The 19,032-nt window shown below is 38.6% G+C and overlaps 1 protein-coding gene across 8 annotated transcripts in view; it reads left to right on the plus strand.

Annotated features, from left to right (window-relative positions):
• Positions 1-19,032, plus strand: part of SRRM1 (serine and arginine repetitive matrix 1) — a 37,658-nt gene that overhangs the window by 14,305 nt on the left and 4,321 nt on the right. For 4 of the 8 annotated variants that reach the window (XM_063456514.1, XM_063456517.1, XM_063456526.1 and 1 more), the window contains exons 4-15: positions 2,290-2,460; positions 6,196-6,299; positions 6,877-7,077; positions 9,655-9,840; positions 10,155-10,274; positions 10,424-10,689; positions 10,830-10,910; positions 12,852-12,938; positions 15,169-15,310; positions 16,747-16,851; positions 18,176-18,655; positions 18,973-19,032. The exon at positions 18,973-19,032 is cut by the window's right edge and continues 127 nt beyond it. In XM_063456514.1, the coding sequence (XP_063312584.1) occupies positions 2,290-2,460; positions 6,196-6,299; positions 6,877-7,077; positions 9,655-9,840; positions 10,155-10,274; positions 10,424-10,689; positions 10,830-10,910; positions 12,852-12,938; positions 15,169-15,310; positions 16,747-16,851; positions 18,176-18,655; positions 18,973-19,032 (2,003 nt within the window). Of the gene's footprint in view, positions 1-1,119; positions 2,461-6,195; positions 6,300-6,876; positions 7,078-9,654; positions 9,841-10,154; positions 10,275-10,423; positions 10,690-10,829; positions 10,911-12,851; positions 12,939-15,168; positions 15,311-16,746; positions 16,852-18,175; positions 18,656-18,972 lie in introns of those variants that run through there. The other 4 variants (XM_063456528.1, XM_063456530.1, XM_063456535.1 and 1 more) reach the window with 3 other exon arrangements.

The raw sequence follows: 19,032 nt of genomic DNA on the forward strand, positions 1-19,032 counted from the left end.
CTATATTATTGTTGTAATATGTTTTACTGTTTTAAAACACTAATATTTGTGTTTAGTGAAGTCTCCCGAGAATAACAGTACCCCCCATGTACAGGTTTAATGGTGTTTTGGAAAGTTAGAGAGTCACATATAAGGCTTGCATTTAATTTTTTTGACATTGAAATTTGCCAGATTAGTTATGTTGCCTTTGAGAGCGTATGGTAGCCCAGGAATGAGAATTACCCCCATGATGGCATACCATTTGCAAGAGTAGACAACCCAAGGTATTGCAAATGGGGTATGTCCAGTCATTTTTAGTAGCCACTTAGTCACAAACACTGGCCAAATATTCTTTTTTTCTGCTTTTTTCACACAAAACCAAATATGAACACTAACTTTGGCCAGTGTTTGTGACTAAGTGGCTACTAAAAAAGACTAAACATAACCCACATTCAATACCTTGGGTTGTCTACTTTTTCAAATGGTATGCCATTATGGGGGTAATTCTCATTCCTGGGCTACCACACCGTCTCAAAGGTAACATTACTAATCTGGCAAATTTCAATTTGAAAATGGAACGTTCTATATTTGACCCTGTAACTTTCCAAAACACCATAAAACCTGTTAATGGCGGGTACTGTTGTACTCGTGAGACATTGCTGATTACAAATATGTGCATTTTTTGCACTAAAACCTAACAGTATTATGACATTTACAGCTAAAATGTGAGGCGGAACTCCAAATGTTTTTTTTTTTTTGTATTTTTTTTTTTTTAATTGCTCAGTTTTTATTTTTTTTATTTTATTCATAATAAATTATCTTTCATATATAAATATTTGATATAAAATGAAAGCCCGGTTTCTCCTGAACAAAATGATAAATGTGTGGGTGCATTTATTATGAAAGAGGTGAATTACGGTTGAACAGACATATAGCGCAAATTCCAGTTTTGTTTACGTTTTGTTTTGATCAGAACGTGTACTATTGACTCCGTCCTGAAGGGGTTAAGCAGATTTAGGTCTGCTAGATTTCCAGACAAGTATTCTGTCTAAAGAATAAATCTTACATTTACAGGAACTGGTTAATGGCAGGAACACCTTTTTCATGATGGATTCCCTTTAATGTTTAGTTGGTTTTTTTTTTTTTGGTTTTTTTTGTGGGGAAATGTTCTGCCTCTGGCAGCTCAGGAAAGATCTGATATTGTACTTGCCATTCTAATCCTTGGAGTGTTTTTGTCTCAACAGAATAGTACATTGTTCAACTGGTCAAGTTATTGAAATGAATGCAGCTTTCATTGCTTCCACCTCTTCTGGGGGTTTTAAACTTTGTGTACAGGCTGTGTAATCTGTCAGTTATTTTACTTTTTAATGGTGTCTTGTGTACTAGCGCATCATCTGTGTTTTTAGCTTGACTGGCCACTAACAAAGCAGATGGACCAGTTGGATACAGTGGAATAATAGAATCAACTTAAACATTGACTTGGTTTATATCTCATTAGAGTTCCTCGAACCCGTACATTTATTTTGAATGCGAAGCATGAGATTAAAGCTTTAGAAATTTTGATAAAGTTTATTTGTGGCTATGTACTCATTATTGCTTGTTCGTTTTTTGCAATTTAGATAAATGATATAACATTAAACTCAAGGTGGTTGAGTTGCTGTAGGCAGTCGGAAGCAAGCCAAGCGAACATCTTTCTCTCCAGGGGGACTTGGACAAACCCCAACCTCCCCCAAGGTTCCAAGAAGAGACTGAAGACTGCTGGAATCTGTACTTTGTGCTGTTGCGCTCTGCTTTTCACATGGACCAATATTGCTTGACTGTGCTGAATTTTTTTATTTTTTTTAAACCTAAAAACTGCTCCATTAAGTTGCACTCAACCTTTTAACCCTTTGTGGACTTAGATATATTTTCCACATGTTACCCTCATAGTGATATCCGTATATTGCAGGGGCATGCATGAAAAGTATAATCTAAAAGTATATTGAAAATACTTAAAGTGGCTTTTATTTTACAGAAATTAATGCTACAGTTCACATTTTCTTTTGTAATTCATGAATGCGTAGTGTAGGATCTTAAAAATTCTAGAGAAATATCATCAACTGCACAGACATATAATTTTGGAAACATCCACAAAGGATTAACAGGCCATTTTGGTTAAGGAGAGCGATTTGGTCTTTGGCAAAACGTAAGCCAGCAAAATCCTAGGGAAAGTAAATATCTTACTCGTGTTTAAAATAGTATCGTGTATTGTGTAGATGTTTATTAAAATAGTGTTTCCTGACTCACCTGTAAATTTTTGTTTTTTTCCAGAATCCAGACTCCAAAATGATGCAGATTAACCTGACAGGTTTCCTAAATGGTAAAAATGCAAGGGAATTCATGGGAGAGCTATGGCCATTGCTGTTGAGTGCCCAAGAGAATGTTGCTGGAATTCCATCTGCATTCCTGGAGTTAAAGAAAGAAGAAATAAAACAAAGACAGGTATGGTTAAAGTTTAAACTTAGAAATACCCACTTGGTGAATATTCATGAGCAAATATCAAATTACAAAGAATTTAAATACATTTCTTTTAAAGGAACACTATAGTCACCTAAATTACTTTAGCTAAATAAAGCAGTATAGATCATTCCCCTGCAATTTCACTGCTCAATTCACTGTCATTTAGGCGTTAAATCACTTTGTTTCTGTTTTATGAAGCCCTAGCCACACCTCCCCTGGCTATGATTGACAGAGCCTGCATGAAAAAAAAAAACTGGTTTCACTTTCAAACAGATGTAATTTACCTTAAATAATTGTATCTCAATCTCTAAATTGCACTTTAATCACATACAGGAGGCTCTTGCAGGGTCTAGCAAGCTATTAACATAGCAGGGGATAAGGAAATCTTAATTAAACAGAACTTGCAATAAAGAAAGCCTTAATAGGGCTCTTTACAGGAAGTGTTTATGGAAGGCTGTGCAAGTCACATGCAGGGAGGTGTGACTAGGGCTCATAAACAAAGGGATTTAACTCCTAAATGGCAGAGGATTGAGCAGTGAGGCTGCAGGGGCATGTTATATACACCAAAACTGCTTCATTAAGCTAAAGTTGTTCAGGTGACTATAGTGTCCCTTTAAACTTATTTACAGCAAACATGCAACTTATTAGCATTATATTATCACAGTCCTGTACTCTTTTATTACAGAAAAAAAGCCTTATGTAAAATGTCATGTCTTTGTATATTAAGTGTTTTGTACTTTGAGCAAAAATAGTCTATCTGCAATCTCAGAGTAAGTGTAAGGAATAATTGGGGAATGGACGACCATTCTCCTCCACATGCTTTCTTTTAGTGCTATCACCTTTTATATTATCATACCTGATACACTTTGTGTATCCCATCAGGCCCTATCAACTTATTTGTCTTTACTTTAGACAGCTGAAATAGAACCTCTTCCTCCGTAAACTCACATGTAACAAATGACTCCGTCTTTTTCCCTGAAGTCCCTTTCCTTCATTTTCATCTGTAAATACAAAAAAAAAAATATTAATTTAGGCAGTTAGCTAGACCTTTTATCCTCTTCTATATACCTTCCATCTTTTGTTTTTAGTCTGACGAATCCTTGTTTATGTTCCTTTTCTCATTTATATATAGAAAAACTGTTTTTTGTCCCTCTCCTCCTTCCCCACCCCCCCACCCTTTTTTTTTTTTTTTTTTTACTATTTTCTGTTCTGTGTGCGCTTTGGACGCTTATTACTTGCTTTGCCTCTTTCTGCCTAATCTTCTAGATCTGTCTCTCTTCCTCGCTGTTTTTTTTTGTTTGTTTATTTTTATTTATAATTACTAAATGTTAACTTTTAGTTTTTTTTACTATTTTGGCCACTTCTGTTGAGTACCACAGTGGTTTCTAATTTTTTTGCACTTACTGACAAGCCTAATACAATTTTCTGTTGCCTTCAGTAATCTAAAAAAAAAAAAAATCAATTTCTCCGGGACTCAATTTCAACTGTTCCATTTTGATAATGACTCCTTTATGCATATTCTGATTGTAGCAAAGTCTGTTCCAAAATCTGAAAAGATCCTAAGCTTTTATCTACATAATTATCTGATCCTAAATCTACATTTGTTAACGCAAAATCTAGTATGGCCTCCTTATGAGTTGGCTCTTCAACGACTTGTTGAGATAATACCAGTAGGGAATTTAGAATGTGTATTCCTGGCACATGCAGCTATTTTGTTTGTTTTTCCTGTTCACATCAGGGAGATTAGTCGCATATGATAACTTCATCCATGATTGTCATTTTAGCTATCTTCTCAACTAGTAGATCATATAACTCTTCTATTGGTCCAGGGGGCCTATAAATAAACCTACACAAGTTACTGTGCGATTACCAAATTCTAACGTAACCCAAACTGCCCCTGTGTAAGCCTCACTAACTTGTATTGGATTAGATTTTATGTTAACCTTCACATACAGGGCTTCCCCCTCTCTTGCCTTCTGTGTCTTTTCTATATGAAGGGTACCCTAGTATTGCTATGTCCTGGTCTTTTTTTCTCATTATACCACCTCTCAGTAACAGCCATTAAATCTACATTCTCAGTTGCAATTATTGCCACAAGATCATGGGTCTTATTCCCTAAACTGCGAGCACTTGTAGACATGACTCTAAGCTTATCATTTTTAACCACACTTGCTACAGGTACTTACAGTCCTTGCTCAAAGCAGTTATCTAATCACATGGCATCTTCCACACCTTCCTCCTTATATTAGCTTGTCTTAGGGCCACAGTCTTCAATGCAGGTTACACCTCTCAAACACCACAAAAAGGAACTTGAAAATGACTTGCTTGACTCTGAATCCACATGGCAAGGGTACATAAGACATGTAGGGGGTGTCTGTGTGTTAAGGGGACATTATAGTCCCCAAACAACTTTAGCTTAATGAAGCAGTTTGTGTACATGCCCATGCAGTCGCACTGCTCAGTTCTTTGCCATTAAAGGGAAACTCCAGTGCCAGAAAAACGATCCGTTTTTCTGGCACTGGAGGGTCCCTCTCCCTCCCACCCACCAATCCCCGGTTACTGAAGAGGTGAAAACCCCTTCAGTCACTTACCTGGGACAGCGGCGATGTCCCTCGCCGCTGCCTCCGCGACGCTCCTCCCAGTGATTGCATCGGCCGGTGGGCAAGACTGATCTCGACCACCGGCCGAGGAGACCTAATGCGCATGCATACGTCTCCCCATAGGAAAGCATTGAAAAATCATTTCAATGCTTTCCTATGGGGTTTTGAGCGGCGCTGGAGGTCCTCACACAGCGTGAGGACTTCCAGCGATGCTCTAGCACAGGTTTCCTGTGCTAGAACCCAGGAAGTGACCTCTAGTGGCTGTCTAGTAGACAGCCACTAGAGGTGGAGTTAACCCTGCAATGTAATTATTGCCGTTTATGAAAAACTGCAATAATTACACTTGCAGGGTTAAGGGTGGTGGGAGTTGGCACCCAGACCACTCCAATGAGCAGAAGTGGTCTGGGTGCCTGGAGTGTCCCTTTAAGGAGTTGGATCACTTTGTTTATGCAGCCCTAGTCCCACCTCCTGCATGTGCCTTACACAGCCTTCCTAAACACTTCCTGTAAAGAGTCCGCTAATGTTTATACTTCCTTTACGACAAATTCTTTTTTTAAAATTAGAATGTATCTCCTGCTCTTTTAATAGTTTGCTAGACCTTGCAGAAGCCTCATGTATGTAATAAAATTTCGGTTTACAGAACAGGAAATTTGAAAAAAGAAAAATTAAAAGAAATTTACATCTGATTGAAAATCGTTTTGTTTGCATGCAGTCACAGCCAAAGGAGGTGTGGCTAGGGCTTCTTAACCAGAAACAAGTGATTTAAGTCCTATATGGCATAGAATAGAGCAGTGAAACTACAGAGGCATGATCTGTGCACAAAACTGCTCAATTAAGTCAAAGTTGTTTTGGTGACTATAGTGTTTCTTTATATATTTTTTTTATCTACTCAAAACTTTTACCTTTTTCACTATTTTAGTGAAGAAAGTAAGCAGTTAAAACTCACCAGTAACACACCTCCCTTGTGTAGTTCTGAGAATTTATAGTCGATCAATAAAGAAATAGCATATATTTATATGTATAGAAAAATAAATAATCATAAAAATGAATTGTTAAAATTTGTTTCCCTCACACCAACCTTAGTGTATAAAAATACGTTTTGTGTTTTTTCCTTTAGATTGAGCAAGAAAAATTGGCATCACTGAAAAAGCAAGATGATGATAAAGATAAAAGGGAGAAAGATGACAGAGACCGGAAGGATCGATCTCGGAGTCCACGAAGGTAGTTTTCATTTGTGTTTTTGTAAATAAATCTCATCCTTGTTTTTTTTTTTCTACTTACCTACTTTTGCAAATGGTATGCAATCATGGGGGTAATTCTCATTCCTGGGCTTACCATATGGTCTTGAATGCAACATAACCAGTCTGTCAAATTTCAATGTAAAAAATAAAATGAAAAATGTTATTAGATATGCAATATTTGACCCTGGGGGGGGGTACGATTTTACTCACAAGATATCACTGAATACCAATGTGTACTTTATTGCAGTAACATCTAGCAGTATTATGACATTTACCGTTAAAATGCCATGCAGAACTAAAACAAATAACAAAATATCTTTCTCACATTTTTTATTATATTATCTCCTGAATATGAAAGAGGTGAAATACAGTTAAAAAAAAGTGTGTGTATATATGAGGGATATGTGAGTGAGGGAGCTTGGCAGAGGGGGAAACAATAGTTCCAGGAAAGTTTGTTTTCCCTGCACTATAGTTCCCCTTTAAGGGGTTAATTATGAAAAACACATCCACATTTTATGTAAAATGCTCTTCTACGTCCTATTTTATTTTCATCATAGGCGCAAGTCGAGATCTTCATCGCCTCGCAGAAGGTCGCCAGTTAGAAGAGAGCGGAAGAGAAGCCCTTCTCATTCACCCCGTCCTGAGACAAAAAGTCGAAGTCCGTCTCCTGTTATTGTGGCTAAACAACCAGACATGCCAGAACCAGAATCATCTATTATAGTGAAGGAACCTTCTGTGCAGGAGGCAACTTCAACAAGGTGAACAATCTTTAAAGATCAAATCCAAATAATGCTCAATAGTGTGGTTGCTAAATGGTAAATTTGGTTACCAAAGCAGGACCTATAAACAATATGTAAACAAGCACCATGGTGATCAACTATCAAAATAATCTTTATTAGTGCCAAATATCTACAAAGATAGTTTGTTAAAAACAGAATGGTTGATGCAGTAAAGAAAGCATTTAAATACTAATCTATATTATATGCAAAATATATAGTGTTGCATTCAAGATTATGCAGAGAGAATGGAGACAACAGCACAAACATTTTGACATTATGCCATTCTTAATGAACTACCTTTGTAGATGGAGTGTGGATATTTAGAACTAATAAACCAAGAAAGTTATGGTGGGGAAACAAGTGATTAAAAACCCCTTCCACCTAAAATCAGTGGATAGTCTATAGATTGTTAAACACAGATCTGCACACACCAGTTAAGCCAAACTGCTTTTCCCCTCAAAATCTCAAATTAGTTTTTTGTTTTTTAGATTTGTGTTTTATTAAGTTGATAGTGGCATATAGAACTTTTCCAATATATGTAAATAGAAACGTATTTGAGCATAAGAGAAACAAGTGGGTACAATTGATGAAGCCCTGTTAGTATTGTGATATCTATATTACTTTCGTTAGGTTATGGTACTGTCTATAGAGACTCTAAGCAGAATCATGGTGGGATAGTGGCCGGTTGTGGGAGCCTCTGATGGTACTAATCGCTGTACATTCAGTCTGCTAACTATGGGACGTTGGACTGTGACTCTGGGCAGCGGTCTCTTGACATTGCTTCTTCGTGGCTTGCTATGTTTGCATGTGTAGATGCCTTCATGTTCTTTAGTTCTTCTAATAGGCGATGAGGGTCCTTTGTGTGGCAGGACTGACAGGCCTGCATCTTTTAGTGTTTTTAAATATTGTGTATTTAATATTCTTTAAAGCACAGCTTAAAATGTCCAATCCGTATTTTCCGGACATATGGTGGCAGTACGTATGGGTTGTGCTTCCTAATTGGGACAAGCATCTGCAAAATAGGTGATGAAGAAAAGTCCCTCCCCTTTACCCCATTAAGGGCTTCCCCGGCATACTCACCCCAGTTCCTCCTTGTCCCAGCACGGGACGGATCAAGTGCCTGTTGAAGGGGAAGCACACAGGTTGCTGTCTGGGGAAGGAAGCCCGATAGCCGCCCGGGTGGTAGGCTGAGCGGCATGGCTCTGTCTGTGGAGGTACCGGGGCCCTTTCTGTTTAACTTTGCGCCGAGTATGTTCCGGATTGGCGAGTATGGGCGGGCTGGGGGACACCTTCATTATGTTGCAGGCTGTGCGCCTGAGCACAGCGGTGGAACACACGCCCGGGTGGTGTCCCCTCGAAGTTCTGGGTGCACTATTGCGCATGCGCAAACCAGAACTTCCGGGAAACCGCCGAGAGCAGATCACTGTGTTGTTCCCTCTAAAATTGCGTAGGTACTTCAAGCTGTTTAGGCATAAGGCCCACCCGATGGGGAATCTTGCTATATCCCATACGTACTGCCACCAGATGTCAGAAAAAATGAAATTTTTACTCACCGTAAATTCTTTATTTCTTAATATGGTGGCAGTACAAATCTCCCTCCCTCTAAATTACAATTTTGCTTACAGTGTGTGGCTTAGATGTGTATTCTTGCTACACCTGAGGTGGGTTTGCCGGGGGAAGACATAGGTTAAAGGGGAGGGACTTTTCTTAATCACCTATCTTGCAGATGCTTGTCCCAATTGGGAAGCACAACCCATATGTACTGCCACCATATTAAGAAAAAAAGAATTTACGGTGAGTAAAAATTTCTGTTTTTAAAACAAATTTTAAAAAAATGATCCATAGAAAGTTTCTAATTCGTCCTTTTGTGTATGAGAATATCTTGTTCGCATGCAAACCTCTAATTGTTGCTAAACTCTACTAACTGGTGAACACAATTGGTATAGCTGAGTGGGGGTAGATAGTAGGGGATGTGCCTTTCTTCCTGGTCATTGCCAAACCAATGCACAGATTAAGGTGGTATTATTGTTGTACTCTTATTGTATAGAAATTAACAAAAGGTTTGCTATATAGCTGTGAGCTCTGTCACCTTATTTTTGTTGCATTAGAAAGTTTGATTAGTTTTCTATTGTATAGTACGTCTGTGTCTCGGTAAAGTTTTTGACTTTGTTCATGGAGACAATCTGGTGAAGAGATTGCTCAAGAGCATGGGCTGTATCAGGGGGAGAAAGTGCAGATCAGACTATATTTCTGATTTTGTGATTGAATCGGTAGGTTACCAATTATTCTTGGGATTTCTCAGCCGTGCGCAAACAAGTATTAGAAGTGTTAAGTGCAGAATATTTACCCTTTTGTACTTTTTTTTTTCCCACAGTGAGAAAAACGTGTTTTTTTTTTTTTTTTGTTTGTTTTTTTGCTCCAACCTAGTATATGTATTTGAGTATGCTTTGTGTGGTTTGCTTTTAAGGTGTAAAAACAGTTTTTGTAGTGTTAGGTGGCTTATCTACATTAGTGGTCTTAAAACAGGTGTAATAAGAATGTCATTTATTTTCTTAGTGACATATTGAAGTCTATAAAAGAAGCAGACCCTGTTCCCGAGGTCAAGGAGACTTCGCCTGAACCAAATATTCGCAAGGTTAAAGAGCGAGAGCGTCCTAGACATAAGTCACGTTCACGGTCAAAATCTAGATCTCGTTCCCCTTCTCATTCTAGACCTCGGAGACGTCACAGATCACGTTCAAGGTAACTACCTACATTTTCTATTTACACATTTGCTTCAAAGAGGCAAAGTATGTAATAATTGTACTGTTTCCAGTTTATGCACATCCTGGTTCAGTTTTTAGGGGGCTTTGTCTTTGTGTTTTTTTTACCCCCTTCCCTTCAGCTTTGCATGTGCATTTTAATATATCTATATCTATTGAGAGAGAGAGAGAGAGATATAGATATATATATATATTCTTTCCTTTTGTGTTTTTTTAGACTATTTCTCTCTCCCCCCCCCCCCCCCCCCCCTCTCTCTTTTTCCATTTGTTAATAAGACCTTGTTTGTTAAATAGGTCGTATAGCCCTAGGAGAAGACCAAGCCCAAGACGTAGGCCATCTCCAAGGAGGAGAAGCCCTCCACGCCGCATGCCTCCCCCACCAAGGCACAAGAGAAGTAGAAGTCCAGTAAGAAGGTATGTTATCATTGATTTTGGAATTCTACCTTTCAAGATTTTACAAGTTTTTTTTTTTTTTAGGCATGCAAGTGGACTACAACCACATGTGATTTTTTAGGCCTTTTCTATTTCTGACCTTTTTTCCCCCCCTGTATTTTCTATTTAAGAAGAAGACGTTCTTCAGCATCTTTATCTGGGAGCAGTTCTTCATCATCCTCTTCCCGCTCTCCTCCTCCACCTAAGAAGCAAACAAAAAGAATATCTTCCAGTCCTCCCCGCAAACCTCGACGCTCTTCGCCTTCTGCAAGCCCTCCTCGCAGGAGGTATAGACCATCTCCACCACCAAGCCCACCTAAAAGACGATCTCCTTCACCACAGCAGTCTTATCGTCCTAGAAAAACTCGAAATTCTGCATCCCCTCCCAGACCTCAAGGTAGTTAGAATTAATGTGTTTTTGGGGGGGGCTGTGTGTTATGTAAAGGGCAGTAAAATAATTCTTAATGTATGAAAGGATAAACTGATTTAAAATTAGTTTAATTTTTGTGTTTATATTAAATTCTCCTCTTATTGCAGCATCAAAACACAAAATTATGGAGAAAAGAAAGACCCCTTCACCACCTCCAAAACCACGGAAAAGGGAACTATCAGAATCAGGTAACTGTCCGAATAAATTGTATATATTGGTAGGTGTTTTTTTAAATTTCATACACATTCATAAAAATATTTTTTTTATATATTATGGAAATAAATATCTATATTGCTAAACACAAATACACACACCAGTCAAGCCATAAGACTTGCTTTTCCCACAGAAATCTCACTTTAACAGTGCTCTCACTACTGCAAGGGATTCTGGGTAGGCGTATGCAAATGAGCTCAACAAAGAACCACATTTTTGCCTCATGATTACACTTTATACATGGATTCCTTGGAGTGTGTGTCTGCTGTATACAACATCTTTGAGAAACAACTAAAGAAGTAGAGCAAAGCCAGTGAGCCACTCATGGAGAGCTGTTTCATTGTTAATGGTTACTGGCTTGCTATGGAGGCTTGGCGTTACTTGTAAAGTACATACCAACAGAGTTGTGGTGGGGAAGATAAAAGTGTGGATGAAAACCCCTTCTACCACTTTACAAGGAACGCCAAGCCTCCATAGCAAGCCAGTAACATGTATATTTGTATGTGTATATAGTTAATATATTGCTAAACACAAATATACACACCGCCTTCTTGGGTGCAATGCTTGCAATAATGCCGCGCGCCTGTGCAGTGTGGGAGCCTCCATGAAGTGGACCAGGAATCTCCCCCGGCCCAGAGGGGGGAATGGGGCACCGCACGGCCGCCCAAACAGGAGTGGAAATCGACCACCTCTCCACCCCTTTGGGCACATCAGGCAAGCTCCCAGCCCTCCATTGGCATGGAGCATCAACACCTGTCAAGATCAGACACGCTCATGTATGTCCCCACTTGGTTCAGGATTGCTTTAGGGGCAAGAAGATTTGTCAGTGGGGATTTAAACTGCCGAAATGTAGCAATTTAGCAGCCTAAGTGGCAGAGCTCACACCAGATGCGTCTGGTCCATTAAAACCAGTACAATAAATGAGCTTAAAACCTAGCTAAAGCATATGTTTACCGTATTAAAGTGATAGTGCAGTGTGAAAACCTGTGCATTTACAAATATAGATAAATTCTGACTATGAAAGTGCCAAAGTGCTGAGGCAAATGTGGACACTTCAAAGGCATTTTTTTTTCCTTATGTATAAAATTAGTTTAAACAGAATATGAAAATGTTATGTTGTGATAACCAATAACAGAATATGAATGGAAAATATAAATCCAAAAGTAGCATGCTAGTCGTTAACAAATGAGTGTATAATATCCTAGCAAAAATGTACCAGAAAAAAAACGACAGATGTACAGTAAGGAAAATTTATGGTGCAATACAGCACCAGAAAAACAGCCTAAAAAGTGTGCTCAACACTTTTATACATAGCCCCCAATGCTTCTTTTTCTATGGCTATCTCTGGACTCTATTGAATTGTGGTGTAATTTACTAAATCTTTAGAACAAACTTAAAAGTAACAGAGCATCTCATGGGAAAGTAAACACAAGTTATAGGTGACTTTCAATGTCTTACTCAAGTATGTACTTTCCAGTGAGGTGGCAGGTCCATTTTAAGTCATCCATTAAGTGCTGCAATTGTTCCTGTTTGATTAGTTTTTCATTTTCTTGCACTTAAAGATCTTCTGTTTTATTTATGAGTGATATGCTATGTTTTTACCATGAAGCATGTGTTTCAGTACAATAAAGTAAAGTAAAATCTAAATATCATGATGAAAATTGCTTATGGACACTAGTGGGTTTTGGGGGACTTTTAAGTTTTTAAAAGAGCTGTAGAGAACGAAATATATACTTGGAACCCTAGCAAGTTCACACATTCTGTGTGTTTGTCAGTCACCCAGATTATGGAACTAGGGTCTTACTAGAGTAAGATCCCTGCTTTTCAACTGCACACATTAAGCTAAGATGTAATATCTTATTTTAATGTCTCAGTATGTTTTGAAAATAAATGTGATATTCCTCTTCCATTTGCAGATGATGAAAAATTTGGTCGAATGGGTGCTGCAGATTCTGTGCAGCAGCGACGTCAGTACAGAAGACAGAACCAGCAGTCTTCTTCAGGTACTGATTCAGTAAAGTTGCTATGCAAACCATCTTGACATTTTAATGGAAACAGTCCATTTCTGTGTAGTTTTAGCCAGTGTTGACTGAGCCTTTTCTAAAATTCAATTAATTTGTGACAAAAACCTTTTTACACTTGTCTTTCACTGTAATTTAACAGTTTTCTTGAACTACTCATATTTATTATTTAGAAAATATTTCAAAAGACTGATATATATATATATATATATTTTTTTTTTTTTCTGACATTTTATATGTGTGGATTAAGCATTACTTACAAATATAAAAAGTGAGAAATGGGGGGCGGGGCCTGGACTTCATGGCGGCTGGACGTGCATCGTGTGAGCTCCGAGCTCAATAGTTCCTTCCAGCCTGAGTAACCACACACCAGCCAGCCGGGACCTCCACAAATGCCTGACCTAAGGTCATACCTACTTCAGGAACCAGCCGAAATGCCTCTGGTCTGCCGCCCGCAGGTATACGGAGCACCTGTCGGGGGTGACGGGAGTGAGGCCTAGCAGTATCACCGGACGGGTGAGGCGGCCGATCCCCCGCTCTGCGCGACCTAGTGCCCTCACAAGCTTGCAACACAGCCCTGTTCCCCCCACCTGGACCGGCGGGGGTTATCCTGGTCCGGTTACTCACAAATAGCGCTCACCCTCGCGACCGGATGCCACGAGGCCCAAGCAAAATGGCCGACAGCCGTACACCGGACCTGCAGAGCCAACGGCATCCGCCCCACTCACTGTCCCCATGTGTAAGGCAGCTTGAGCAACCCAAACCAGAGTCGCTCTTATCTGGCCACTGATGTATGGCAGAGAAGATAAAACTAGGGAGCAGCACCTTGATCCACTGATGTGCAATTATTAGAAATTCTCAGTGAAAGTGGGATCTAACATCAAGGCTGCATGATTGATACCTCAGGTGGCTATTACCTGTTCAAGTGAAACTAGAAAAAAGATGCAGATAGAAGCCGAAAAATAATTGTGCAGGGATACTAAACTTGACATAATAGACCAAAATGACCATACCATGCTGAAGGAAAATAGGCATCCTATATATCAAATGCCTGTTTACCTTTAAATTGTAAGCTTGTTTGTGAAGGTCCTCTTCACCTACTGTTCTAGTATGTCAGTCATATTTTGTTAATCTAGAGTTTATTTACAAATTGTAAAGTGCTGCAGAATATGGTGGCATTATATAATTCTTTCCATGGATAACCAAATAGACTGGTTTGTCCATAGATTGATAGGCAGTTGATTAGTTCAATGTATTTGAAAAGGTCTACTTTTTGCAGTCTGAAAAATTAAAATACAGATGTTTTCTCAATATTTAATATACATTGAAGAGAGCATGAAGCATCACATGAATAAGGTTAAAAGGGACAATTTAGGGACCGAAAAAACATTTAGCTTAATGAAGCAGTTTTGGTGCATAGGTAATTCCCCTATAGTCTTGCTGCTCTATTCTCTGCCATTTATGAGTTAAATCACTTTGCTTATACAGCCCTTGTCACACACCCCTGCATGTGACTTGCACTGCCTTCCTAAACACTACTAGTAAAAGTGAATTCTAATGTTTAAAGTTTCTTTATTGCACATTCTGTTTAGTTTTTAATGTATCTTCAATTTACAGATCAGGAGATATAAACGACTTAATATCTCAAAATGAAACCATTTTTTTTGTTACTTGTAGCCTATGTCAGTTACAGCCAGGGAAGGTGTGACTAGGGCTACATAGACAGAAACAATTGATTGAACTTCTAAATGGAGAATTGAGCAGTGAGACTACAGGGGAATGATACACCAAATTTATCTAATTAAGCTAAACTTGTTTTGGTGCTTATAGTGTCCCTCTAACATGAATTATGGGTGAAAAGGGGATTGGATTGTTTTGTTGTTTTTCCAGTGGTGTAATTTCCAGCGAAATTACTGTTCTCCTTTAATTAGATAACTAGAATGTCTGACTTCAGCTTTATGGCTTTTTGGTTGTTTTTTTTTTTTTCAATATCATATTTTCCATTTTTATCAGTCCTTTAGTTCTCAGACAAGATTACACTTTTCTGTTAATATTTTTAATTATATGTACTATCTAAAATATATTTAGATAACTGAATGTTCAGCTGCCCATGACTAGTTCTCTTATAAAGGACATCATTCTGCTTAGAAGTCTTATTTGAATTGACATTATCTCATGTGATTTATATGAACCTACCTGGCTTAATTTTCAGATTCAGGATCATCCTCCTCTTCAGAGGACGAGCGTCCAAAACGAGCCTCTGTGAAAAATGGGGAAGTTGGAAGGAGACGACGCCATTCAGCCTCACGAAGCCCCACCCCTTCCCGGAAGAGACCAAAAGAACCTTCACCACGGTATATGCCTGGACGTTTCCTCTAATGGGTGGTCATATTCTTCCAACCAAAAAAATAAAACAATTTTAAGGTTTAATTTTTGTTCAATAGTGCATTCATAGACTAAACTTTCATATAGTCAAGATGCAAATATATTTGCAGATCACATTTGTGTTTTATAGTGGATGTAAGATACTATCTGATATTCTGAAATTCACTTTTAGTTCATGTCCTTCACTCATAAAAGAAGTTGAACATGTTCTTTGGAGTCACTTATAATGTTGAAACAGAAGCTCAAAATACAGATTAGTTTTTGTTTTTATGTCCAAAAACGAAAACTGCATTCATGTTTTCAAAATTTTAAACACTATAGACTGATAGTCACCCTGTATCAGCCTGTCACCCAACGTATTTTAAAGAGCTCACAATTTCATCTTTAGGTTTTGTTAATAGAATTGCTAGCAAATGTATAGAATTTAGATATTGTTAATTAAAACCAGTGTTCCTCCCCGCCTGCCAATTAGTCTTTGGCATGGACATCAGTGTAGCTTCAGTGCTAAAGATAGGTGGATTGTGTGCTGTAGCAGCTGTGATTATGTTACCATCAAGAGCATGTCACCATGTTGTGGGGACTAAAGTAATGAACTGCATAATGTCACTGTGTTCTGGCACTAATGTTCCATTAATGAATCCTCCCCAACGTAGGCCAGTCATGTTAAAGGAGGTTGGAAGGCAGGTGGAGATGAGGGTGGGCTTTACATGTTTTTTCAAGTTATGGCAGTGCCAGCATTTAGTGAAGGTGAATATAACCCTTTTTTTATGCAGTTATACCATATCATTATGATATGTTCTGTATTGCTCAATGAGTTATTGAGGCTTAAAGTGAACCTGTCATGGCTGGTTCACGTTATGCTTTCCCTTTTGCTGTAGGCTCCCAGGTGTGTAACTTGACTCATCTTGGCATGTATAGGTTTATATAGCCTCTTCATGTCATGACAATAGGCTAGTGCTATTATATCACCAATTTCTGCCCATGTTAAGATATGGTTAAAACAAGATTATGCATATATTGCTTGCTGAGCAACTATATAATCCCACTGGGAACTACTACTGCAACTTTTTAGAAATACTGTCTAGTATTAAGACCTGGTTAACACAGTGCTTATAAACAACAGATATGTACCCTATATAACCTTCACAGTAAAGTGTCATTAACACTTTGTTTTTGGTTAATACTAACTATTGTCACAGCGAATCCCTGTATGTATTCTATACTGCATTATTCTGAATATTAAGTTACTTCTATGTTGTAATAAAGTTTGCTTTGTATGACCCCATGAGCACTTTAGAATGTTTAAAAGTCTGTAATGTGCCAAGTCCTGACTTGTTATGGCAGTTTCACTTAATGGGTAACAGTTTTTAATGTTGTTAAATTGTTTTTCTTTTTCTTTTTGCAGTCGTAGGAGAAGGAGTCCGACTCCACCTCAAGCTAGAAGACGTCGCAGCCCTTCTCCATTACCTCCACCGAGAAGACGCCGAACTCCTTCTCCACAGAGACGAAGGTAAGAATCAACTAATTATTCTTGTTTTGATGGCGTTCAAGCTACTTGTTCACTCCAGTTTGTCAAAGTGCAGCTTACATACTTCAGAGATTTTTGGTTTGTGAGTGGACCTTGACATGAACATTGCTTTACAATCTGAATGTGTACTCTGTGACTTAAAGGGACACGTCTGGCATCAATGAAACTTGAATGTGTCTGAAAGACTTTTAGTTTGGTAATTTGATGTATTTTCTTTTGCATGCTTTATAACTTTAGTATAATTAAAAAAAGGTTTTGAAGAATGCTGCCCAATTAACCTGCTCCCCTACCATGAAAAAAAGGCTTCTTTGTCAAATGTTTGTACACGACTCAACCTTTGACATCACTGAGTGATGCAAACTATAAAAAAAAAATCTGAATTAGGGGAGGAAATACCCAGGGAAGTAGAGATCACTTGGTAGGAAGGGGAAGCGTATTGGTGTGATACCGATGGTAGATGTAGTCTCAGTGGTAGTTGGATATATAAGAGATCATACCGCCGGCTGCTACTCGAGCTCTATACTTGGTACGTGCGCTTCTTACTATGAGAACTATCTTATACAGAATATACTACACTATATTTTGTTGTATTCTTTCTCTTTTATATATCCAGCTACATCTGACACGAAGTCTACCTCTGAGATCACACTAAGGCGCTAGCACCTCCTTGTACCATAAAAATAGTGATCACTGCCAAGTTGTGAATTAGAAGCAGCTCACTCATTCCTGTTGGAGGCTAACCGGTGTGCATACATTTGATAAGCACACTATTCAGTCAGAACAGGCTTCTGCTGCAGCATTCTGCATTTTGTGCAAAAAATACAAATTTGAACATGCAATGAAATACTACATATTATAGAGAGCAAAACCTATCAAATGCTTTTGTTGAATTGCTGACTGGAGTGTCCCTTTAATCCTTTAAGAGCCATTGCTTAGATTGAGTTTTATCATACCGACCAGTTATTAGTGTGGAGGTAGTATTAGTCCATAATGAAACATGGAGTAGTTGGCAGTGCAACATTGGCAACACCAGTCTGGTTAGAAGACTGTCAAAGAGCGCACTGTTTAATAACTTATGTGGAAACAAATATTAAAATGAAATATAATTGTGGTGGGTCTGCTTTTGTGTTGGTCACTCAATTGTCTTAAATCACTACTTATATTTAATTTTGTCATGTTTGTGATTTATTAAGGAAAAATAAAAGTTCCTTTGGACAAGTTTTATAGTTTATTTGATATTTTTATGTAGTGTACACCTGTATATCTCCAGTACTTAAGTTATTCTGCATTTTTTTCTTTCTTGCAGATCACCATCTTCTCCCTCTCGTAGACATTCTCCGTCTCAAAGACGGTACTCCCCGCCAATTCAAAGACGCTATTCCCCTTCACCACCACCCAAAAGAAGAACCTCTCCACCCCTTCCACAACCACCTCCAAAGCGTAGATCCTCTCAGTCTCCACCTCCAACAAAGCACAGGCTGTCTCACTCTCCACCTCCCAAACAGAAAGGCTCTCCTCAAGGGAAGAGACGTTCCCCGTCACTGCCCTCCAAACACAGAAGAGGATCTCCACCTGTTAGGCAAGTCAGAGAAGCACGTTCACCACCACCACCACCACAGACAAAACGACTGTCTCCATCACCACATGCGAGAGTTGCTCGCAGTTCTGAAAGTCCACCTACACAAAGAAGGGGTCCGTCATCCTCTCCCCCACGGAGGCAGGAATCTTCTCCGACTCGTCCCATCAGAAGGGTGTCCAGGACTCCAGAACCGATGAAAACCAAAAAGTAAATTTTCATTTTTTTATTTAAACATTTGTGCTGTTCAGGGACATAAAATTTTAAAAGCATGATCCAAAATTATTCTTAATTTCATTGCCTACCTTAAAGGGACACTATAGTCACCAGAACAACTACAGCTTAATGTAGTTGTTCTGGTGAATATAATAGCTCCCTTCAGGCATTTTCATGTAAACCCCTAAATGGTTGGTTTTCACTATAGGGTCAGGAATACATTTGTGTTCCTGACCCTATAGTGATCCTTTAATGTTTAATGTTCATTACTTTACACTATATTTATAATGTGGTCTTCTTTTATCCATTAGTGATTCTCCAAGTCCACAACCTGCTAGAAGAGTATCTTCATCCAGATCTGTATCTAGATC

This window comes from Pelobates fuscus, chromosome 1 (genome assembly GCF_036172605.1).
Source record: "Pelobates fuscus isolate aPelFus1 chromosome 1, aPelFus1.pri, whole genome shotgun sequence".
NCBI classification, from domain to species: domain Eukaryota; kingdom Metazoa; phylum Chordata; class Amphibia; order Anura; family Pelobatidae; genus Pelobates; species Pelobates fuscus.